The sequence below is a fragment of the Rhinatrema bivittatum genome, chromosome 9, assembly GCF_901001135.1.
Source record: "Rhinatrema bivittatum chromosome 9, aRhiBiv1.1, whole genome shotgun sequence".
NCBI classification, from domain to species: Eukaryota; Metazoa; Chordata; class Amphibia; order Gymnophiona; family Rhinatrematidae; genus Rhinatrema; species Rhinatrema bivittatum.
The window spans coordinates 33,424,033-33,449,835 of NC_042623.1; the positions used below are offsets into that span (position 1 = coordinate 33,424,033).

The following is a 25,803-nucleotide window of genomic DNA, read 5'->3' on the forward strand; positions in this document are numbered from 1 at the left end:
TTCTTTTGTTGTCTCCATGTTGTCTTTTTTTTTAAGAAACGGATGATATTCATCCAAGGAGAACCCTGTCCTTGACTTGAGTTCTCAATAACTTTTATTTTTATTTAACCACTCAGTGATAGATGGGTCTAGAGCAGAAGAGAGAAATAACATATTAGTCTGAGTCCTGTACTTCAAGCCACATTCTTACCAAACCAAAACATTCCTCAAGAATTAACCGGAAGCTCTTTCCTTATGCCCCAATGTCAGAATCTTGCAGACTATCAGCACATTTGGAACACTGGCGGCTCTTTGAAGATGATTTTTCCTAATCTGTCCTGACATATTACAAGGGAAGAACATGTTTAAAAAGTCCTTCCCACAATAGCAGCTGCTCATTAGCTTATAAACCCCGAGTGAGGCTGAAGCACAGACTTCATCTCCTTAGATCATACCAAACTGCAGGAGAGCAGCAACAGTACACAAGAGATTTTGTTTTGGAAGATGGAGGGAGGAGGAAGGGTTTAATTCAGCATACATTGAAATGGACCTCAGATAGTGCTGCTTAAAAAGAGCCTCCTTTTTTATTTTAAGCATGGCTTTCTTCTATGAGTAGTTTTGCTGGCTTTCAACTCAGAACTGCAGGAGTTACCTTTCTATATTCAAAACAGCTGAGTTCCCGTAGCATTGGCTTTTTCTTAGAGAGCCACTAGAGTTCATACTATGACAGCCAGCTTTTTCACATCAAAAATAGCAGATTCCTTCTTTCTGTGGCTTGCTGGCTTTTTTAGATCTCTAGGTTTCATACACTGTATACCTTATGTTTGAAACTGAGCAAAACTAGGTGGAAGTTCCAATTAATTTGACATCACAGGCCGACCAAACTTGATAGCAGGTGGAAAAGTCTCCAACCCTGATGGTGTTATGATACCATGACTTGTACGTAACCCTTAGTGCAAACTATGTGAAAGTGAAACAGTTTCAGAAATCTGACTACTTTCAGAAGCGAGGATTGTTTTTACTCAAAGAGAGAAAATTATGGAACTTATCAGTTGAGGCGGTCATGGTTACAACACTAAAAACTTTAAAAGAAAACTAGTCAGATTTTCTGAAGGAAAAAAATCATTGGTGGGTATGATATAGTTAGACACTAGGAAAAAGTACAAATACAGGACTTCACTTATTTGAATTATATTCCAACTTTCAGCACTTCAAAGCAGATTCCATTCAGGTACTGGAGATATTTCTCTGTCCCCAGAGAGCTTACAAAATGAGGTCTATATTCAGAAGCATTTAGCTGAATAACTCAAACATTAACCGGCTACATTAATATTTGGGCACTTATTCGGCAAAACGTTACCTGGATATCTTATCCATCTAAAATTTAGCTGGATAACTTAGGGCATTTTGGAGAGGAGATATGTTAGTGGATAAGTTATCCTGCTAAGTCTGGTCACACCGAAGAGCTGTCCTAAAGAGCCAGCTAACTTTAAAATAGGCAGTTATATTCAATGGTGCACCTGCACCACTGAATACATCTCCAAAGTTTATCCTGCTAGCTTTGCTTTTCTGGACAGTGACTGAATATGGACAACTAACTTTATACCTGAGGCAATGCCCAAGGTCACAAGGAGCATCCGTGGGATTTGAACCCTGGCTTCACTGGTTGTCCATTGCTCTAACCACTAGCCAACTCCTCCACTCCACTTGATTGCCATATTCAGATTTTTGTGGGTATTTTTTTTTCCCTCTGGATTACCACAATTGTTAGGCAATTTTATTTTTAGGAAAGTAAGAAAATACAAGATTATTTTACCAATACAAAGCTCCATTAGAAGTGGGATCAGTAATATGGCAAGCTGGACAATTAGGGTTCAGAATGTGTAAGTCTAAAAAGATGGGTTTTTAGAATGAAGTCTGGCTCCAAGTCTTTTTTTCAACAAGAACAACAGAGAATCTAAGGACCAGCTCTCTGGCACCACAGCAAATTCCAGGGAGCTGTCAAACCATCTGAATTCATGAAAGCCTGCCCCAATGGGCAAGAGATATTGCAATGTGTCTTTGCAAGATGACTTATCTTTGAAAAATGCTTTGTAATATGCAAAGACTGAAGTGAAACACCCTAGCAGGCACTCAGACTAATATGTAACATACCAATAGGTGGTCCAGAGGGCACCATGCACTTCTTTTCCGCCCTGACAGCAGGAGGGGCATTCTGGAGTTTAGCAGTGGCCTGGTCAATGATCCATTGCACGGTCCCTTCATCCAAGCGAGGAAAACGCCTCTGATGTAAGCGTAGGTGGCAGCCTTCTGTGGGCTTCTGCACTTTGTGCATTGTGACTGCAGGGTATGGATTTTCCTACATCCAGAAAAGAAAACATCCCCTTTTACAATGAATTTCACCTAAATTCCCACTAGCTGTGTTGATGCCTTCATTTAATTCTACCTAGCACTTTAATGTCTTCTACAATGCCAATGTTTTTTTTCCAAACCATTTTCTTTCTTTTATCTACTGCGGAGTAAAACATAACTGATGTGCATGCAGCAATGTATAATCCAATTGTGCTACACTGAACATAAAGCAAAGATGCTTACCTGTAACAGGTGCTCTCTGAAGACAGCAATTCAGAGGGTCAGGTGATTGTGTGTGGTGCTGAGCAGAAAAATTCCAGAGCTTTCTGGAAAAGATTACAAATCTTTTCTGCGTATGCACAGGACTTCTCATTCTGCGCTGGCTCTGCATTTTCACTAAGTTCCCATTTACCCAAGACATATAAGGAGTAAACAAAGCAGCGGCTGGTGCCTTATAGACGGATTTATTGAGGCATAAGCTTTCAAGGACTCAAATCCAATTCACCAAATGCAAGGAGAGAACATTTAATTTAATGATGATGTTAAATGTTTTACTGTTTTTTAAACTGTTACATGTAAAGCCTGTTGCTAATTTGTTTCACTGTAAACCGAGGTGATGTATGTCTATACGTACCGCGGTATAAAAGAATCTATAAATAAATAAATACATAAATAAATAAATAAATCTCCCCCAAGGGGAGGAGGGGGAGGGCTTTGTACAACTGGGGAACTGCTGTCTTCAGAGGAGAGAGATCCTGCTACAGTAAGCAACTTTGCATTATCTGAAGACAAGCAGGTTCACTAAGTCGCACAAGTAGGACTCCCTAGCTGAGGGCTGTCTTCACCAAAAATAAAGAGGAAGAACAACAAGAACCACCAACAGACGGTCAAAAGAAGCAAAGAGTTGGGTGGACTTTCTCAGGACAATTTGCAAAGACATCTGTCGAGGAAAATTGGCCTATCTGAAAACTGCTCTCCTCACATGCAGGTTTTTACAACAAATATACATTTATCCAGACTGATCAAGGGGACATCCTTAGGATGTGTTCAAAGTACTACCCTCTACTGCGATGAACTCTAGCATAAGGTGAATAAGCCACTATGTCCTGGAGCTCATTGACTCTATGGGCTGAAGTGTCCATCACAAAAAAAGTAGCCTTCCAGGTCAGGTACTTGAGCTCTCAAGAGTTTAGAGGCGGAGAAGAGAATTTCATCAGCTGGGTTAGAATCATGTCCCGAGACACAGCAGGCAGCTTCAGTTGAATCTAGACCTGCATGACTAGCAATTAAAGCTGAACAGAAATATGGGTGGTCTTCTACATGCTGGAGATAAACACCAATTGCATCAAGGTGTACCTTGGAGAATTTTAAGGTTAAACAGAGATGCATAAGGTATTCAAGGAGTTCTACAATAGCATCAGGCTTCATAAGAATATAAGACTTACCATACTGGGTCAGACAAAGAATCCATCAAGCCCAGCAACCTGTTTCAAACAGGGATCAATCCGGTTACAAGTACCTGGCACATATCCAAACATTAAATAGATCCCATGGTACTAAAGCCGGTAATAAGCAGTGGCTTTTCCCCAAGTCATCTTGATAAATAGCAGTTTATGGACTTCTCCTCCAGAAACTTATCCAAATCTTTTTTAAACCCACCTACACTAACTGTCTTAACCACATCCTCCAGCAAAGAATTCCAGAATTTAATTGTCCATTGAGTGAAAACTATTTTAAATGTGCTGCTTGCTAACTTCATGGAGTGCCCTCAAATCCTTATATTATCTGAAAGACTAAATAGCAGATTCAAATTTACATGCTCAAGTCCTTTCATGATTTTATAGACTTAAATCATATCTCCCCCCCCCCCCCCCAGCCTTCTCTTCTCCAAGCTTAACAGCTCTAGCCTTTCCCCTCATAGGGGAGCCGTTCCATCCCCTTTATCGTTATGATTGCCTTCCTCTGTAGCTTCTCCAGTGCAACTATATCTTTTTTGAATTGCGACAATCAGAACTGCACATAGTATTAAAAGTATGGTCTCATCATGGAGCGATACAGAGGCATTATGATATACTACATTTTATTAACCATTTCCTTCCTTTATGTTCTATTTATTCTATGTCTCTAAGTAAACATTTTATTTTAAGTAACCTTATTTTTATCTTAATTTGTCAGTATTATGAATGTTTCGTTGTAACCTGCCCCGAACTTTGAAGGGACGGGATATAAATACTTTTAAATAAATAAAATGATAAATAAATCAACCAATCACTGAGGTAGGGAAACACGTGAACCTCAGTTTGTGAAAAAAAGCAATGACGACAGCTAAGCATTTGATGAATATCTTGCATCAGCTCTGCAAGTTAACAGGCAGTATGTGATATTGGAAGTACAGTGCTCCACCACAAATCAGAGAACTTTCCTGTGAGTGTAGGCCTCTTTGAGATCCATTGAACGTAGCCAGTTTCCTGTTTAAAAGTGGAAGAACAGCACCTAGGGAAACAGTCTTAACCATTCCCTCTTCAGTAATGTGTTCAAGACCCTTAAGTCTAGGAAGAGTCGGAATCTTCCAGTCTTTTCTGTGGTGGAACAGGTTTGACCTCTTTGGCCTTTAAGAAGTAGATTTCTCACCTAAGCCTTGATTTTGAAAGAGCTGATACACTCTTTTGAGAGGGTGATTTGGAAGAAATGTCAATAGATAAAATCTTTAATTGTACACTACTTCCAAAAAACCCAGCTTATAACAAGTCAATGGTTTATGAAAAAACTCAGCCTCCCCACCACATGGAGGTCTTCCAGAACAAAGACAGACACAGGCTACATCCCATTGACAAGGTCAAAATCCCAACCTCGATTTTGACTGGATGGCAGTATGAAGTTTTGCGTTATCTTTAATCTTGTTGAAGACTTCATCCCTGCTACCTAAAACATGACAGATCCTGATGGCAGTTCATTTGAAAATAGCTCAGATGTGGCAGTGAAGAGAGTCCAATATATTAACTGGTAATCCTTTATTACAGCCACTTCTTCCTGGACATTATCTCCAAAGAGCTTTTCTCCACTGCATGGCACACTGGCAAGCTTTTTCTGGTCAACTTCATGAAGGTCTAAAGCTGAAGAGTGCTATCTAGTGGTTGTATTCAGGGACCGTGATTGCAGGGTGTCTGGCCCAACACTGTCACTACTATAATCAGACTAAGAATGTTGGGAGAGGGGGGAAGGAATGGAGAAATTACTTACCTGATAATTTTGTTTTCCTTAGTGTAGACAGATGGACTCAGGACCAATGGGTCCTGAGTCCACCTGCTAGCAGATGGAGACGGAGTCAGGTTTCAACCCTAACATCACCTTAGATACACCCCTGCAGTGACCTCAGCCCTTCAGTATTCCCTTCAAAAGCAATTGTGGACATATTGAAAAAACTTGATTAAAAACAGATAACCGTAACTGTACTCAACCAAACAAATGCTGAATCCCAGGAAGATTATAAATGCCCTGATCTACAGATTGGGCGACAGCTTACCCATAACCTTTTGGAATCAATATTCATTTCACGGACAATTCCTTGGCAACGTTCTTGGGCAACCATGGGTAGGATGCAGAGTCCCATCTGTCTACACTAAGGAAAACGAAATTATCAGGTAATTTCTCCATTTTCTAGTGTGTAGCCAGATGGACTCAGGACCAATGGGATGTACAAAAGCTACCCCCTTGCAAAGGCTACATCCTCTCGGGCCTGAACATCCAAGTGATAGAACCTGGAGAAGGTGTGTAAGGAGGACCACGTCGCCGCCCGGCAGATGTCAGCGGGAGACAGCAGTCTAGTTTCTGCCTGGGATACTGTCTTAGCCTTAGTGGAGTGAGCTTTAACCTGAAAGGGTACTGGCTCTCCTGTCTCTACGTAGGCCCTGTCTTGAGAGGGGTACAGGGGTTGGTGTGCAGGAGTTGTAATCTATGTAGTGTGTCCCACACCACCTCTCAATTGCACAGAGAGAAGCAGCGGGAGACTACAAAGGCGTCCCTGAGCAGCTGAGAAAATTCTAAAGCATAGCAGTCTCTTATCACCTCCAGAACCCACCGGTTCGATGTGATTCTGGTCCACTCCTGGTAAAAATGGGACAGCCTCCCTCCGATAGCCTTCGAGGAGGAGTAGACCAACATGCCTTCATTGCCCAATCTTTGTTCCACTGCTGCCTTGAGAACAACCATCCCTCAGGGGTCTGCACTGACTCTGAAAGGGATGCTGCCTACCAGAACTCTGCTTCTATGACACCATAGAATCTCTTCACTTCTCGAAAGTGAGCTCACGGTGGAAAGGACATCTTAGGGGCCTTCCTGTTCTCAGGCAACTTATTACCCTTCGACTTTCCCAACTGCTTCATAAGCTGATCCAAGTCCTCCCTAAACGGCAGGGCTTTAAACCACAAGTGCACCAACCAACTTCGCAGCCACAGGATCCTCCATGCTGCCATTGCAGAGACCATACTCCTGGCGAAGATCTGGACCATGTCATACAGAGTATCGGCCACATAGGCTACTCCCACCTCTAAGCGGGCCACCCGCGCTGCTTCAGCCGCCGTTCCTAGCCACTTGTCACGCGCCTTCTGCACCCAGAACAAGCAGGCTCTCTGCATTAGACTTCCACACCCCTGTATGAAGACTCAAAGCCAAAACCTCAAACAGCTGCTTGAGCAGAATCTTCAGCTTTCAATCCTGGACATCCTTTAGGGCCACTGCCCCCGCTACCAGGATGGTTATCTTCTTGGTAACCGCAAACACAGTCGTATCCACTTTGGGAATTCTCCACAACTCCAAGGTCTGCTCCAGCAAGGGATATTTTATTTAAAAACATTTCTATACCATCTTTCACAAGCAAATAGCTGACCAAAACGGTTTACAATAAAATGTAAAAAATAAAACTGTAATTTTAAATAAAATATAAGATAAATCAAATAAAAATAAAAATGAAATAAAATAAGAAATAGCATCAACTAAGTAAATAGAAATAAATATACTGAAAACAATAAAAATAAAAGTAAAAATAAAAATGAAAAAAACTATAAAGCAAAAATAGTAAAGTAGGGAAAAAAATACAATGGATTCATTAAACCCCTAATTCTAATAATTATCTTTTGAAATTTAAATTAACTATACTAAATATTTACAAAAACAGAATAAAGTCAGAAATCAACAAAAATAAAAATCAAACTAATAGGAACAAGACTAATGTCCTCTAAAAAAGTATCAGCTACTATACATTGATGTTAACAGCTGAAATAAAATAAAACAGTAAGTGACGCTTCAAGGCTAATTATGAAATCATTTACCTGAATCTCCAAACGCTTCTTTAAATAAATAAGTTTTAACTGATTTTTTGAATTCGGTATGATTGACAATTTGTCTCAACATATTAGGAAGCGAGTTCCAAAGTAAGGGACCCGCTACCGAAAAAGCTCTTTCTCTGGTTAAATTGAATCTCGCTAACCTCACTGTGGGAACATCCAATAAATTTTTACTGGCCGATAGGAAAATTAGTTCTTACCTGATAATTTTCGTTCCTGTAGTACCAAGGATCAGTCCAGACAGTAGGGTTGTGTCTCCCTTCCAGCAGGTGGAGTCAGAAGTCAAAGTTCTAAGCACCTCCCATATCCCAGGGTGCCTCCTGCGATCCTCCAGTATTTTGAATAACAAAGCAGAAACTCATGAAGGATAATCAATGACTAGATCAACTATATATATGAATTGAACAAATACATAACATGAAAAAAATTACAATATTCAGAGCTTCTTAAATCATTGCATAGGAAAAATATAAAAAGGAAATTAACAGTATTCAATAGCAAACTCTCTGGAAAAAAACTGGGTGGGTGTCTGGACTGATCCTTGGTACTACAGGAATGAAAATTATCAGGTAAGAACTAATTTTCCTTTCCCTGTACGTACCAGAATCAGTCCAGACAGTAGGGATGTACCAAAGCTGCCCTAAATGGGGTGGGATCCGGAGAGTCCTGCCTTCAGCACACTACTGCCGAAAGAGTCGGCATCTGGAGCGCAAACGTCCAAACGATAATGTTTGGCAAAAGTGTGCAAAGATTTCCAAGTCGCCGCTCTACAAATTTCTTGAGGTGAAACACAATGACTCTCGGCCCAAGACGCCGCCTGAGAGCGTATCGAATGCGCCTTGAGACCATCAGGAACTGGGCGACCGTTACAAATGTATGCCGAAGCAATGGCTTCCTTCAACCACCATGCAATGGTAGCCTTAGAAGCCTGATAGCCCTTCTTAGGGCCGCTCCATAGAACAAAAAGGTGGTCCGAAAGACGAAAGACATTAGTGATCTCTAAATAACGTAAAAGCACTCGGCGGACATCAAGTCTTTTTAAGTCTCGTGCTTGAGAAGAAGATTTATCCAAATCTGGGAAGGCTGGCAAGTCAACAGATTGATTGAGATGAAAAGAGGATACCACTTTGGGTAAAAAGGATGGTACTGTGCGCAATGATATACCTGAATCTGAAATTCTCAAGAAAGGCTCACGACAAGACAATGCCTGAATCTCTGAAATGCGTCTAGCAGAACAAATTGATACGAGAAACACCGCCTTGAGCGTTAAGTCCTTCAAAGCTATTCGCTTAAGGGGTTCAAAAGGAGGAGCACAAAGACTATGAAGAACCAAATTCAGATTCCATGATGGACTGATAGCCCGGATTGGTGGTTTCAAATGTTTGACTCCTTTGAGAAAACGGACAACATCCTGATGCATAGCAATAGACACACCATTCTCCTTACCTCGTAAACAGCCTATTGCCAGACCCTTTTTTAAACCATCTTGTAAGAAAGCCAAAATGTCTACAACTGTAGCTCTGCGCGTAGACAAACCGGACTTACTACACCAAGCATCAAATACCTTCCATACACTAACATAGGTGAGAGAAGTAGAAGGTTTTCTCGAACTAAGCATGGTGGTGATGACTGAGTCTGGATAGCCTCTCTTTTTTAATTGCCACCTTTCATAAGCCAGGCCGCTAGACAAAAGTGAAACGCCTGGTCGAAATATACTTGACCCTGTCGAAGGAGGTTGTTGAGGTGGCCTAGGCGGACGGGACCGATCGCTAAGTTGATGAGATCCGCATACCATGGTCTGCGAGGCCATTCTGGAGCGAAGAGAATCACCAGACCTTCGTGAGATTCTAATCGTCTTACGACTTTTCCTTTTAGTGGCCATGGTGGAAACACATAAAGAAGGATGTCCTTGGGCCAAGGTAGAACCAAGGCATCCACTCCCTCCGCTCCATGTTCTCTCCTTCGACTGTAGAACAGAGCCACTTTCGTATTGACACGGGTAGCCATCAGATCTAGCCTGGGAGTCCCCCACCTTTGAGTGAGAATGTTCATTGCCTCCCAGGAAAGTTCCCACTCTCCTGGATCTAGATACTGGCGACTGAGGAAGTCTGCTTGAACATTGTCTACTCCTGCTATGTGCGATGCCGCTAGACGGCGTAGATGAGATTCGGCCCAGGTCATTAGCATGTCTGCTTCTACGGCGACGGAGCCACTTTTTGTGCCGCCTTGCCTGTTTATGTACGCTTCTGTCGTGGCATTGTCGGAGAGAACCCTCACTGACTGATGTTGAATAAGTGGTAGAAATCTGCGGAGTGCTAGTCGTACCGCTCTGGTTTCTAAACGATTGATGGGCCACTTGGCTTGCGAAGCTGTCCACTGACCTTGTGTCAAATGTGACTGGCATACAGCTCCCCAACCGAAAAGGCTGGCATCCGTTGTCACTAATATCCACTGAGGAGGCTCCATGTCCATTCCTTCCTGCAAGTGACGCGGTATCAACCACCAATTTAAACTGGACCGAGCTGGCTCCAGAAGTGGTAGAGGAAGATGAAACTCCTCTGACTTGGGGTCCCACCTGGAAAGCAATGCCCTTTGCAAAGGTCTTAGATGTGCAAAAGCCCAGGGGACCATGTCCAGAGTAGATGCCATAGAACCAAGAACCTGTAAATAGTCCCATACCGTGGGTAAACTTAGATCCAAAAGGCGACGAACTTGCGACAATTTGATCATCTGGTCCTGTGGAAGATAAACCTTTCCCACAGCCGTATCGAATCGAGCACCCAGAAACTGCAAAACTTGCATCGGGACTAGATGACTTTTCTTGAAGTTGACTACCCAACCAAGGACATGAAGATGCAGCAGAACCTTTTGGATCGCTAGTTCGCAAAGAGTCTTTGACTTCGCTCGAATGAGCCAATTGTCGAGATAGGGATGAACCAAAATCCCTTCTCGTCTAAGTGCTGCTGCAACCACCACCATTACCTTGGTAAATACTCGAGGTGCAGTTGCTAAACCGAACGGCAGAGCCCGAAACTGATAGTGTTCGCCCAACACCATGAAACGAAGATATCTCTGGTGGGATTCCTGAATTGGTATATGAAGATAAGCTTCTGACAGATCTAAAGAAGCCAAAAATTCGTTTTTGTGGATGGCCGCAATGACTGATCTCAAGGTTTCCATACGGAAACGAGGAACCCGAAGTGACTTGTTTACTTCCTTCAAGTCTAATATTGGACGAAATGTTCCTTCCTTTTTTGGAACAATGAAATAAATGGAGTAACGACCGGTCCGATATTGGGACAGAGGGACCGGAACAATAGCTCCTAGATCCTGGAACTGATGTAAGGTTTGACGAACAACTTGCTGCTTTAGAAGAGATCCGCTTGGAGATACTAGAAAAAGATCCTTTAATGGGCGAGCAAAATCCAAAGCGTAGCCTTGTTTTATAATATTGAGGACTCAACTGTCTGAGGTAATTTTGACCCATTCCCTGTGAAAACGTGTGAGACGTCCTCCTATTTCTGGCACCAAGGAATGGGCCGGCGCACCTTCATTGTGGAGTTTTGGAGGATGGAAAAGTTTGGGAGCTGTTAGTACGGAGAGGCCGTCTCCCACAAAAGGAATGGGCCCATACCTGAGCCCTTGAAAGCTGTTGACGTGTAGAAAAAGATGGAATTCTACCAGTTCGGAATCTCTCTGGCCCCAAAAACGGCCTCTAAAGGTATTGAACGAACGATAGGAATGAGGTTTATCCTCTGGTAATTTATAAACTTTATTATCTCCCAAATCTTTAATGAGCTGCTCTAACTCTTTCCCGAAGAGTAACGATCCTTTAAATGGAAAAGAACCCAAGCAAGATTTGGAAGTTGCGTCAGCTGCCCAATGGCGAAGCCAAAGAAGTCTCCTTGCCGAAACTGCGGAAGCCATAGAATGTAATAGGTCATATAAGGCATCAGCCGTGTATGCTACTGCCAATTCTAAACAATTGGCTTGCTCAAGTTCTGCTGACGGCAAATCCTGAGAGGTAAGTAACTGTTGGACCCACCGAAGAGTTGCCCTTTGCATTAGACTACTGCAAAGGGCAGTACTACCTAAAGCGGATACCTCAAAGATACGTTTAAGAAGAACCTCAAGTTTTCTATCCTGAAAATCCTTTAGAGCAGTGCCTCCAGTTACTGGAATTGTGGTGTGCTTAGCAATGGCAGAAACTGCAGAATCAACTTCTTGTGGAAGTGGATAAAGTTTATCCATAGCTCTAGTAACCTTAAGACCAGCTTCTGGAAAATCCCATTCTCGAGTAGGCAACTGAAAAAGTTTAGGATGAAAAGGAAAAGATTTAGGCGGAGCCCTAATCCCTGCGAGAACAGGATCCCCAGGAGTGGAATCAGTCACTGGTTGTGGTGCTGGAATTGCCAGCTCCTCTAGTACAAAAGGAATAAGAGGATCTAACTCCTCTTTGTGAAACAATCTCAGTACTTGGGGATCATCCCCTTCCACCAACGCTGATTCCATAACCTCCTCATCAATACTATCAGCTGATGATCCCATGAGTGGGTCTTGTAAGTCAGGATCCTGACCCATATTAATTAAATGTGACAGATTCCTCTGCATGCTTAGGAATCTTAGCAGAGGGTGGCTGATTACATTCTGTATCTGCTGTAGCCTCCAAATATGCCTTATGCATAAGCAAAATAAATTGTGATGAAAATGGCTGCTTTAACCCCCCCCCCCCCCCCCCCCCCGGGGGTAAAGAAGACTGAATATTGTCATTTTCATTCAAATTTGAGTGCTCTGGGACTAAAATAGGAGGTGATAAACTTTCAATGAGTTCCCCTCCGTCCAACCGCGAGCCAACGCGATAGTCGTTTAAATTCAAAATGGCCGCCGCTCCCCGCGATTCGGGGACGCGGCCGTTCTAGGCAAGGAAACTGGCTGTGAATTATTTGAATCGCGCGTACGCGGGTTTTCTGCCGGCAAGAGGCAGTTCTGATGGCCCTTCGCCGCCAGAAACACAGCGAAAGCAAAGACTGTCTCTGGAGAGCCGTGCTGCCGGCTCTCCACAGGCAGAACAGCGATAACCGCGTGGCATAACAGTAAAAATAATAACCAGCTCTGAAAGAGAGAAGCTTTGAAATAAATTTTGCTTGTGTCTTACCAAATAATAAAACTTGCCTTGAACTTAACAGTTTTAAATTTTTATTTTTTTTTTAAACTACCATACAGTTAATGGAGCTTTCTCTTCAGGGGAATGAAACCTCCCTGGAAATTAATAAAAAAATCTTTAAGCTCCCTTCAGAGGCATATAAACTTCTCTGGCACAGAAAGGGGGAGGGACCGGCCCACTGGTAAATCCCCTCTTTGCCCGGGAATAATAAGAGTCTTCCGGGTGTCAAGGCTAATGGACACAGCATCAAATTAATTCTATTCTTAATTTTTTTTTTTTTTTTTTTTTTTTTTTTTTTAAACATAAGAAGATCTAGTCAAAGATCAGCCAGGGATAAAAAATCCCTTGACTACAAATAAAGGTAAATTTACTCAGCTGACTAAAATAACAGGACCGCAGGGGATGTCTTCCTTCACCTGCTGGAGTCAGAGGAATACTGGAGGATCGCAGGAGGCACCCTGGGATGTGCTTAGAACTTTGACCTCTGACTTCACCTGCTGGAAGGGAGACATAACCCTACTGTCTGGACTGATCCTGGTACGTACAGGGAACTAAGACTTCTCATTGGTTTGTATATCCTGAGTGTGGAACATAGTGTGGAACATATAACCTTTCCCCAGCCCTTGCTACCTTTAGGTCCACCTCAGGAGATTTCCACTCCCGATATACTAGCTTCTTCACCTTTTTCGGCAACAGAAAGGCTTTAGGGGGTCCCTGCAAACCCTCCATTATCTAAATTCTCCTGGGTAACTTTAATCCCCAGATCCTCCAGCACCTGGGGAATCAACAGACCTAGTTCTTCCCTCCATAACAGACCACTCGTGGGTCATCACCTTCCGCGACTGGAACTGCATCTGGATCTTGCGCATCCGGATCTTGCATTGGATCCTCCAATGCATCCCACTGGATCCTGGTCCGGATCCTGCAAAACACCAACAGGGTCCTTGTCTGGCACCACTGGACCCCCTTGCATCTGATCAGGATCATCTGTACCTTCCAAGGAATCTTCCTAAACTGCGGCCCATCTGAGTCCCAATGAGTGCTGGTTCCCTCCTGATTCCACCAATCCTCTAGCCTTCTTGGCCACCTGGGACTTCTTAGGGAAGGGTCTCTTTGACCCTAAATCCTTTCTGGCTAAATAAGCTTTATGGAGGAGGAGAACAAAATCCAAAGAAAATGCCTCTGGATCAGAGGAAGAGTCCTGATCAGCGACCTCCAGAGCCTCTCCCCATCCCCTGCTACCAGCAGGGTCTTTTTCCAGAGGAAACAGCATGAAAGGGGAGTCCCAAGGCTCACAAATAGCAGCCTGCACCTCAGCATGTGCTTCCAAAATAGCCACCGGCTCCTCTGCTCCCACCCAGGATCCCCAGAACTGGCCCAGCCACATTCAGGTTCTTGCCACCCCCACCCCAGGCACAATTGCGGGAAAACAAGGCCAAATCGAGGCAAGCTCACCTCAACCCGCAGCCACGACAAACTTTGCCGTGTTGTGCAGGAGCCGGCATTCTGGCTCAGTCAGGCCTAAAAACAGACACTGCTGATGCAATCGGTCCCTGACACTGACCGGTGCCGAACTACTCGGCACCCGGCCCCGACGACCGAAGTCAATTTGGCCCGCTCCTTCCTGCCTGCCTCCCAGCAGAAAAAGAACTTACCCGCTGCCTCAGCCCTGCCGCACCCTCTCTCCTTCCCTTTCACTTTGCTATTTTTTTTTTTAAAGACTCGTGAGAAAAGGAAAAAGGGAACAGAACTACTTCCCTGCTTCTGGAGGCCACACTCTGAAGAAGCCAGGTACATCGAGGGAGTGAAGGGCTCAGAGGGGGTGAGCGAACCAGGAACCCTGGCTATCAAAAGCCCCCCCCCCCCCCCAAGAAGAGTCAGGACAGGGATCACCAACCCCCTGCTCCACCCAAGGGATGGGCCTCAAAGGAACCTAACATCTCAGGGAGCCAAATCCTCTTTCCAATCTATGTTCCTTCTTTTTTTTTCCCCTAACTCCAGACTGCAGGTTTGCACTCTACCATCTGCTGGAGACAGAGAAATACTGAGGGACTGCAGTTGGCACTCTCGGTTATGTAGCAGTGCCCCAAAGTTTTCTCTCTCTGCCTCCATCTGTTGGTAAGGATGCATAAACCCACTTGTCTGGACTGATCCGGGGTACAAACAGGAAACCCATTTATCAGACTTGGCGAACCTGCTAGTCTTCAGAGAAACATACAATAAGAATACTGAACAGTGTCTTAAAATGCAGCTTACACTGTTTATAGACCTAGCACATTTCTCCTAAGCAAGCAGAAAGTTCCAGGCATTCCAGTTATATAACACAACTCACATTTTTGTAAAGTTGTTCAGCCAGTTCTTTGATGTGTTTCAGAGTTTTCTGAAAGTTTCCTTCCTCAGAGCGCATCCGTTTTGCTTCATAGGCAACCAGCTGAAAAAGCAGACAGGATGAGATGAGAATGACCACAACCCAGTAGGAGGGCCAATTGCAGAGTTATAGGATGAAGCCAATGAGAAAAAGGGCTCTGTGCAAAGGAAAATAACTGCACCTGGAAGGAAGAGGGTAGAGGTGAGTGCCAAATACAAAGAATGAATATCAAGCCCAGGGAGGAGGAGGAGGAGGGCTGAGCGCATACTGCTTACCTCATCAAACAGGTCAACTGCTCTGTAGGGTGCACCACGTTCGGTCACAAATCCAGCAAAAGCCATGCCCTCCAAAACCTTTGTTAGAAAGTCATCCTCTATTAGACCTCGCTGGCCAAGGAATGCTGCCTGCCACAAGAAGGGAGGGAGTCATTACCAAGAATACAAAGATGGGAGGAGGAGGAGAAAAACGACAGAGAGAACAGGAAAACTAAGTGCTCAATATCAGGAATACAAGTGGGAGAAGAGGGAGAAACCGGAGCTAGGAACATGAGAGAAGCAGCATCGAGTATACAAACAAAGGGGACAGAAGAGAGAGAGAACAGAACAGCAAGACAAAAAAAGATCAAATGCATGGGAAAGTGAAAGAGTCCTACACTTAAGCAAAAACAAGTACACTGTTCGATTCCCACTCAGAAGCAGGGTGGCAGGGATGGAACGGAGTCTCTCTTCACCTTATGGAAGCGAATAACAGGCTCTGGGTGGATACGAATGATGTGCAGACACCACCGATAACCCTGAAACAACTGTGCAAACAAGCGCAAAAATGCAGCTCGGATCTCCTTATCCTGTAAGAGATGAAATGTAGAAATGTGACAATCAATGTAAATGGACGGGGAAGGGGAGGGGGTAGCTGAGAGAAGTAGGATTCCTGCTATGGAAGACGGAAGGTCCCTTGCAACTCTGCACATCTTATATCCCAGAATCCAAAACAGTATCCAGGGAGCTCTGAGGAAATCCTGCAAATCCCAGTGTCAGAGACAGTAACCAAAATGCTAACAGGAAAACCTCTACAATGCATTGATCTGGGTATGTACAGGGAATGTACAATTAAGCTCTGGAATTCATTGCTGGAGGATGTGCTTAATGAGGTGGGCATAGCTGGGATTAAAAAACATTTGGACAAGTTCAAGGAAAAGTCCAAAAACTATTATTAACTGAGCATTAGCAGCATGGGATCTATTTACTTTTGGGTTCTTGCCAAGTACTTGTAGCCTGGATTGGCCACTGTTAGAAACAGGATGCTGGGCTTGAATGAGCCTTGGTCTGACCCAATATGGCAAGTCTGATTACGCAGTATACAAGTTTGTTAAATATCCCAGACTCCAGGCTACCACAGCTCTCAGATAAATGTTTTACCACAGTAAATAAAAATGGTAGAGTTTTGTTGGGACATCTCCTGGTGTCAGATGCTGTGTAGATTGCAGCACAGGCAGTGCACCACACAACAAATGCACCCAAGTCCCTGGGCTGGGAAAACTTCTGCAGGTCCTGCAGCTTCTTACCTGCATTTTCAGTGATGAAGCAGAGACTGATGAGGGGGGAAACGCCAAGTCTGCAATCGCCAGCTCTGGATCCAGAACCTGTGGAGAAACACAAACAAGCAAAAGCTCTTATGAGGGAGATATGGAGAAATGAAGTACTACCAAAAATAAAATTAGCTAAAAGAAAATCAGAAGTGTCTTCCCAATAGCCAAGTAGTGCTTCATAGGGCCATGGAGGACACTGGCTTGGACTCCCAGGCAATTCATTTCCTTCAGACCAGCTGGGACAGGAAGTATTATGGAGGCTGCAATCATGGCCCCAGGCGAGATAATCCCAAACACGTTGTGCGCGAGTTGAGAGGTAGTGATCAAGAGCTCCTCTGCTTACCAGGGAGAGGGTAGCATGTGTACAGTGCAGCAGTGGCTCAGGCAGCAGTGAGATGTGAATACACTCTGGGATTGTCACGGTCCCTCCATCCAGATCAGCAATAATCACATCCAGCTGCAGAATACACAGAATAAAAGGCTCATTACTGTCAATGTAGCAGGCAGCCCTTTCTCAGCTACCTCGCTTAGTGGTATCACCCAGTGGCCGATGCAATATTATGTGCGGTAAGGCGAGAGCTCATAACACGCACACAACCATCTCTCCTGGGCACCCGACGCAATATGCTAGCGAGCTGCATGCTAAAAAGGACACACTAGGGGAAATTGTGCCAACCTAGTGCTCCAAAGCTACGGGTGCCCAGGATATGTGGCTGCTCGTGGGTTAGGAAAACAACGCTCAATATGAGCATCTGTTTAATCCCCCCACATCCAGTGAAGACTGTGAGCTGTGCACCTTGATGTCAGCCAGCTCACTTCCTCTGCAGCTCATGGGTGCTGTAATCACTTCACTTTACAGGGGCATGGCCCAATCTAAAAATAAATAAGTGTATCAACTAGGTGAAGCAAGGGATTAGAAGCAGCAGTACAAGTGAATATAGATAATAGATGCTCTACATTCTTTTAAAATGAAAACTGTCAGACAACAGAAACAAAACCTGAATGCACTGGTGAAAACAGCTGCAGACAGAGCAAAATGACAGAAAGCAGTATTTTTGCTTTTTAGCTGAGCCCTTGATGCACGGCAAGATTTAATGCCAGCTCCGGGGCTGGCATTAGATTTGCCATGTTAAAAAGTGCACGCCGGGCACACGGTGATTTTTTGAATTGAGGGTAATAGCTAATAGCTCATCTACATGGCATTTACATGTGATGAGCACTATTAGTTACACGCTAGTTTGGATGCGCTAATCCCCTTATTGCATCAGATGTTAGTCTAGTGCCTCCAAAACACACATTCAACTGTGGGTTAACCTGAGCGCACTTTATTGCATCTGCCCTTCAAAGTTTATTGCAGTCTTCTAAGCAGCTATCTTGAGATAACAGTTGTTACAGGCAAGTAAATATCCTTTATGCAAAAATCTGCATACTTAATAGAGTTGCACTGATAGAATTAGCTACCTAGCTAGGTTGTAGAAAAACAGGCACTAATCAACACAAATTAGAAAGAAAATGAAAGAAAAATACAGAGAAGCACATGCACATTTTTCATGATGTTTTTCTAAACCAGATGCCTCAATGAGTTGGCACAGGTTTACCATTTCAAATCCAGTTCACGACAGCAGCAACAAAAAGTCATTCAGTGCCTATGAAAAATGAATTGGTGGTCTCCCCTCCAATACCCAGCAGAAAGGTGTCTGCATTACTGAAAAAAGAACCAACACCAATCAGCACTAATTGGTAATCTTGTTGGCCCACGCAGCAGAAGCAGGTAAAAAAACAAAACAAAAGAAAACTGAGGAATGAATTTCAACAATACAATGCAAATAAGTTTCCTTTAATAGCAAATAGTATCTAAAACTGTTCCATCAAAAGTTGAGCACAAAAGTTTACACTGCTATACCACAATTTCAGCAATCCATCTTATAAAGTCCCATAAAAAGGCTACAGTACATGTAACGTCAGATCCCCTTTGCTCCGCCCCTTTAATTTTGGACTCAGCGGAGGCACCAAAGACTGTACAAACATAAACGCTCAGGATAGGATTGAAGCACACTGGTACAGATGTGCAGGGAAATTTGCATTGCCCTGTCCATGTGGTACCGGTTCTGTGGAGGGCTTTTAGATTTCCAGTGCTGTAAAAGCAGCTCCTTTCACAATAAAAAAAACTCTGTACACACATACACTCAGAGAACGAAAACAGAGAAACCTCCCCCCGCTCTAGCAGATGGGGACAGAAGTTTAACAAACAAACTCCGCCTTATCTAGGCTGGTGCCACCTACAGTCTGGCAGTATTACTTAATGTCAAAGCAGAATGGATTATAAAAAAACCCAAACTATATACAGTAACCAAATAACTGGAAAAAAATTTGCTCATGTCACCCCCAAATGGGATCAGCAACCAACGGCTGCAGCATAACGCAACCGGTCTGCAAAAGCAAGAACTAGACATGACTACAATAGCGGGAACTCTCCAAACTGATAAGACCCTAAATAGGGCGGGACTCTGAACTGATCCGTGGTACTACAGAAATGAAAATTATCAGGTAAGGATACTAATTTTCCTTTCCCTGTACGTACTCAGATTAGTCCAGACTCCTGGGATGTACCAGAGTCAACTTACCGAGGGTGGGAACCAGAGAGGCCCACTTGGAGCTCTCCCTCACCAAATCCCCCAGAAGTCGAGGCTTGAACATCCAGATGGTAATGCCGTGCAAAAGTGTGTAACGATTTCCAAGTAGCAGCCCTGAAAATTTCCTGAGGTGACACTTGATAAGATTCCGCCCAAGAAGCGGCATGAGACCACATAGAATGAGCCCGAAGGCCCACAGGAACAGTCTTCCCACGCAGTAAATATGCTCTAACCCTTTTTTTTTTTTTTTAACTTAAAGAAACAGATCACAAAAAAAACAAAAAACAACCAGACCCTGACTAAACTATACTTCCAAACTTTTTTTCAATCAGGGATCAAAGAGACTGTGGGTTCTGCACCTGTACCATCTGCTGGAGACAGAGTAAGACTGAGGGACTGTGGGTGGCACCCTGGTATATGTGGCAGAGCCTGTCAAATCTTGCTCTGTCTCCATCTGCTGGTGTGGAGGCAAAACCCAGGTGTCTGGACTGATCCGGGTACGTACAGGGAAAGTGGAATTCTGACATTGTTTTGCAGGACCTTTGAATATGTATGGAACAGCACTGACTACTAGAGAATTTGATATATTGCAGATCATTCACCAAGGCCCACGAGTCACTAACTGAAGTCATCACCATAGTGACAGAGTCCCCAAAAAGAGAGTGACTAGAAGAGCGAGAACCATATTCATGTCTCATGAGTTTGAGAGAGATGCATGCATGTGCAAGAAACGCACTGACCGATGGTCTCGCTGTTTAGTGCAAGAGTGATCAGACAGAAACAAATAGTAGCATCAACCCCAATCTCACCAGTTCCTGCGTCTCACTCCGGAAGAGCGAATTCACACCGATTATGAAAGGTGTTGGAGTGCTGAGGACCTCCAGGAGTTGTGCAGGCAAGATGGGTACATATGTAAAGCTGTGAAAGGGAAAAAAGATATACCCGTTACTTATGCCTGAGGACCTCATTCATTGGCATGACCATCTTTCCCTTCTAATACTCTGTCCCAGAATCTCCCCTCTTCTCGGTGTGATATCTTCCCTGCTGTGGATTTATTTTTTTTTGATGATTTATCATCTTTTAACATTTATCATTTTGATAAATGTTTTAGCCTAAACTGTCTTGCTAAACTGTTGGTTTGTTTGAGACTTATGTATGTTGTATTGTACCCCCCAGACTGTATTTGGAGGGGCAGGCAATAAGTACTTTTTAAATAAATAAACAAACTTTCTCCCTTCTTTTAACATCCTCTGCTCTCAGAATCCCTTCTCCTCTGTGTGGCCTCCTTCCATTCTGCTCTCAGAATCCTCTCACTTCCTAGTAACAGCCTCTCAAATGTCCATGAAGAGGCATGGGCTAGGCCAGTGACACCATGACCATGTGTGCAGATGACACAGATTTCATTCCCAAGACTGACTTCTGTTTCTTGGCTCAGCTGAGACTGGAAACATTGCAGAAGCAATGTTCACAGATGCCAGAAGGTGCGAGTCCAGCCATCCACCAACAGCACTGGATCAAAGGCGCACTTTAGCCAAGTTCCAGAGGGATCCATGATCCATGCCTTTCAGTTAAAAGACTATCATAATGACTGGGAGGCATGGGGAGAAGCTCAGAAAACCGCAAACAAAGGCTTATGTCACCACAGCCCCAGCACGGAATTGGTTCCAAATGATCTGGATATATGGAGAGGAGGCAGAAGAAACTATCAGACCAAAAACAAGAGGGAGGGTTGTGTAGTCACCCTTAGACCAAAACATTTCCACCAACTGAACTTAGTGCTGGGGCTGAAGAGAAGCATCTGAGATCTTTGCTCTCCCCTCCAGGCCTGCCTGGCTGTTTCTCATCTCCTAAAGTTACTGCAAAAGGGAAGCATCTAAGACCCCACTTTTCTATGGGATCTCTCTTATCTTGAGCTTAGTGTTAAGAGAAGGAGAAAGCATAAGAAATTTCCTCTTTATCTCATACCGCTCTCACTTACCTGTACTTGAGAGGGAACATGAGAGCCATCAGAGCCCTACAGGCATCCGTCAGCCTCTGGTAACTGCTAGAGAGGAAGAGGATCTTGTGCTCAGTAAGGGCCGCACAAAACAGGCACAGAACATTGGTTATTCCTGCAGATATGGCCAAAGGGGAGAAATAAGTGAGCAGGGATCAAAAAATGTGAACAGAGGAAAAATGAAAAGGAATGGAGAAATAAGGAAGGAGGAAAGCAAGCCACAGAATAAGGGAAAAAAGGAAAACAGAGAAAACGAATCAGTTATGTAAATCAAATGACAATCATTGCTATTGTAGTGAAGGTGCTGTCCTTGCAATACTCATGCTGCAAAACAGTACTGGAGGACACAGTACGGGGGAAGGATGACGACAATATTTATTTTATTTAGACATTTTATATTCCATCGTTCCATGTAAAAGATCACTGCTGGGCAATGCTAGGAGAGGCACTGCACTACAGGAAGCAGTGTTCTTCCAGTGTCGATACTTTGGGACAGAACAAGAGTTGCAATGCTGGACACACTGACTTTACAAGGCTGATATAGCAGAGCAGTACTAGCCGGGGCACTGCCCAACTGCAGGCCTAGATTTGGGCGTAGGCAACTGCCTGGGGCACCAAATATAGAGGCCAAAGCTGGTTCTGCTGGCTTTAAGACCATGTGCCAGGACAGCTTCAAAGAAGCGCAGCCATGGCACTCTGTCTATTGGCACCAAAATTTTAAATCTGGCCTTGCTCTACTGGACACACTGCTGTTCCAATGCTGACACAGCAGAGTAGTACTGAGGTGCTATCCCTTCCCATGCTAACACAGATAAGGACATAATGTGTTTCTTTCTATAGAAGACATTTGAGCTGGTCTCTAGAATGCTCTTAAACAGAAATCTACTATAGCAGAATGCAGAGGATGGGCGTGCTTAGAGCTGCCAGATTGTCTGCACAGTCTGGGGGTGGAAGGAAGGGAGGGCATCTTGGTGATTCTGATAGAAAGGGTATCGCTTCTCAGCACTTAAAAACGGTATCTTACCTAGTTGTCTGAAAATTAGGGCAACACTGCAACCACTAACAGGGAGCGAATCATTAATTGGTGTCTGAATCACCTGACGGTCTCCTGCTCCCAGTGAGATGGTTCTCTGCAAAGACAAAGAGCAATTTTACATGCAGTCTGCAGGAGTCTCTGCATACCTCAAGGATTTACCCCACAAGGCTGCGAGAAACCTTTCTGCCAACTCGCCCATCAAGCTAGATCCTTGGAAGAGGGCTCTAGTTAACCTTCTCCATATCCCCCAGGTCCCTACTCTGCAGAAAGCCATTAGCAATCTTTTTTTTTTTTTTTTTTTTTTTTTTACACATACCACAGGGATTCCCTCAATTCAAAACTAATCAACCTTCCTCACATGCCAAGAATATATTTGTAAAAGAGACCCAAGCAAACTTCTCTCTGCACACACACACCCTCAGCACAGAACTGTGACCACACTATCTGCTCAGCAGGGATCTACTGTAGCCAAGCTAACCCACCCCATCATATGGACTCTATAATATCAGAAGCAAGAACAAGCAAGTTCTCACTCCCTGTTTCCTCCCAAGCCCAAACATTTTGGGAGCATCACAGGCATGCGCAAGCTCTCCATACACAAACATCCTCTTCTCATCAAAACGTCTGCGACCACCAAGACTGAGTATGTATCAGTAACCACAAACACACATATGCGTTTAAAAAGCACCTAAGGCATATGGACCCAGTGTAGCAGAAGGGCATGGGGGGTGTTGGAATGTCACACCATGGTGGCGGATACATGGAACAGCTCCCCTAATGAAAAAAGTGGGGGCAATAACAGTACCTTAATTCATAAGAGCATGGAACAAGCATAGAGTATTCATACGTTACCACTACTAATGATCAAACCAGAGGCAAAGTAAGGGCTGTGGTACTGAAACAGGGAGGGATAATAGGCACACTAGACTTCGCTTTGTGACCTTTGCCTGCATTTTATTCTGACACACAGCAGGCTCATAGATGCTTTCTCAAGCACATGCAGGAGGTTGATATAGCAGGTCATGTTAATTTTGCACTAGAGATCTGAAAAAGTTAGAAATGTGACACTATACATAGGAGCACACTAAATGCTGTATTAAAGCTCAAGGAAGCATTGTTAGCACGCTCTACACAAGTGCATAATTGCTGCAACACACAAAGGTGCATAACCTAGTACACACAGGTGGCATTATAAATGGTGCCTATTGGAGTTGGGGGTTGCTACAAAAGAAAATCTATCAGATGAGTGGCACAACGTGAAACAGAATAAAATAAAAACTGTCCATACCAGTCCTTCATCATCCAAGTCAGGCTGGGACAGAGACAGAGATAGCACAATGAGCGACGTATGAAACACAGCACAGAATTGATACCACCACACAATGAAATGGTAAAGGAGGAAAAAAAACACAAGAACAACATTACTAGTAGAAAAGTCAGTACCAAGCAGCTATTTTATACCATCTCTGAAGAAACAGAAGATCTTCAAGTGTCAACACATGCAATTAGAGACCAAGAAAATGTGACAGAAAGATACAGGAATTGTCCCAGTTGTATCAGGTGCCACTGATCTGATTAAAAAGAACGTTCATACACACCTCGATACGCTGCTTATACATATTACATTATCAGCGCCAGGAGGTACTCTGACACAACACAAGTATTAAGAGCTTGAGATTGCATCCAACTTTCCCTGGCTTGAGTGAGGTTCATTCCTGTCATGGCAGGTACAAAACCAACCCATCTGGAGACATCATCCCCAAATGAAACAAACACTTCTAATCTACCCCTTACCCCCAAATATTCTATCACAGGAAGCCAGAAGAAGGAACAACTGCCCAAGTACCCTCTTACTGTTCCCCTCACAGGATCAAATGTACTCTCACTATATTCTATGCCACAGTCACTTTCATACACTCCCACATTCCAACAATCTTTATCACTGTCGATCTAAACAAAACCACTTCCAATCTCCAATAATCAATCCACTAACATCCCAGTCCACTGTTATAAAAAAAAAAAAAAAAAAAAGCTACCCACTAACCCCTGACAGCCATCTCAAAAGGTAGCTCAGTATTGGTGTCAGACCATCATCAACTTCCACCCCAAAATCCTTGCAACAGCTGACTCACATCTCTCATTCCCTCTACCACAGATAATCAATACTCGAGTTCATCAGGCCTCCACCATAGAATGGGGTAGGGGAAGGAGATGTTTCCTCTTATTACTCCATCAGTGGAAGTGCCCTCCTTCAGTGGGTCAGACTTTTCCTCACTGCTAAAATCTCACACACACAGTTACAAACTCCATATTTCAACTCCTCTTTTTATCATCTAATGCTATATTATTTCACATTTAAAGGTTACCTTTCTTGGACCACAGAACAACCCAAAGTGGTTTATAACAATGTTGCAAGGCACCAGATCAATGCCAAAATACATTTTTTAAATGTAAGTTTCCCTACAATATAGTCACTAATGGCACAAAACATCAGTTACACAGCAACACACTTAACGAAAGACAAAAAATTGGAAGATTCTCAACTTTGCTTTACAGAGGTGTGCTTGATCTAGGTTTGGCATGGGAGGGTATCGTGAAGACTTAGTGGCTGCACGAAGTCCTCTTCAGATCTTGGAAAGCAAAGTTGCTTACCTATAACAGGTGCTCTTGGATGACAACAGTTCATCAGGCACACAAGTGAGTCACATCACTGTGCCTAGCACCAGACAGGACCTTCCAGAGCTCTCTCTCAGAAAGGCAAAAGCCTTTCTCTGCCCTTGCATGGTAGCTCCCATGCTACAGTGGCCCAGCAGCTTGCCACAATTCTATAATTTAGGGGGAGAAAATGCCTCCTAAGGAGAAGTGAATGAATGGGTGTACCGGTGAGCTGCTGTCTTGAGAGAACACCTGTTCCAGTAAGCAACTTTACTTTCTCTGAAGACTGGAAGTTCAGTCACAGAAGATGGGACTCCCCTGAGTCAAGAGTTGTCTTCAAATAAACAGAAGAGAAAACAACAAGAATCGCCAATGATTGGGAAGTATTTTTTGTTGGGGAAAAAAGTCCCCGATTATAAAAATTGGTTTTAGGAGGAATGAAATTGGATTTACCACTCAAATAGACCATGGAGAACAGATAGTGGGAGGCCATGACAAGACAGTGCTGAGATGTAAAGATGTAGATTGAACTTGGTCACAGCCTTGCATATCACTTCAACAGAGGTAAACTTTAGATAAGTGATTGAAGTCCACATAGCCCAGCATTGTTGGCCTTGATATGCCCGTCTGAGATCAGGTCTTCCTGGGCGTAAGGAGAAGAAATCTACTTCCCAACTTGAAATGGAGTATTTT

General features: G+C 43.7%; 1 protein-coding gene across 1 annotated transcript in view; it reads right to left on the minus strand.

Moving 5' to 3' along the window:
* SBF1 (SET binding factor 1) overlaps positions 1-25,803 on the minus strand; it is a 342,170-nt gene that overhangs the window by 211,882 nt on the left and 104,485 nt on the right. The window contains exons 6-14 of the mRNA XM_029615648.1: positions 22,444-22,549; positions 21,402-21,534; positions 20,233-20,341; positions 17,134-17,247; positions 16,767-16,844; positions 15,936-16,049; positions 15,481-15,609; positions 15,170-15,268; positions 2,134-2,338 (exon numbers count right to left, since the gene is read on the minus strand). Of these exons, the coding sequence (XP_029471508.1) occupies positions 2,134-2,338; positions 15,170-15,268; positions 15,481-15,609; positions 15,936-16,049; positions 16,767-16,844; positions 17,134-17,247; positions 20,233-20,341; positions 21,402-21,534; positions 22,444-22,549 (1,087 nt within the window). The remainder of the gene's footprint in view (positions 1-2,133; positions 2,339-15,169; positions 15,269-15,480; positions 15,610-15,935; positions 16,050-16,766; positions 16,845-17,133; positions 17,248-20,232; positions 20,342-21,401; positions 21,535-22,443; positions 22,550-25,803) is intronic.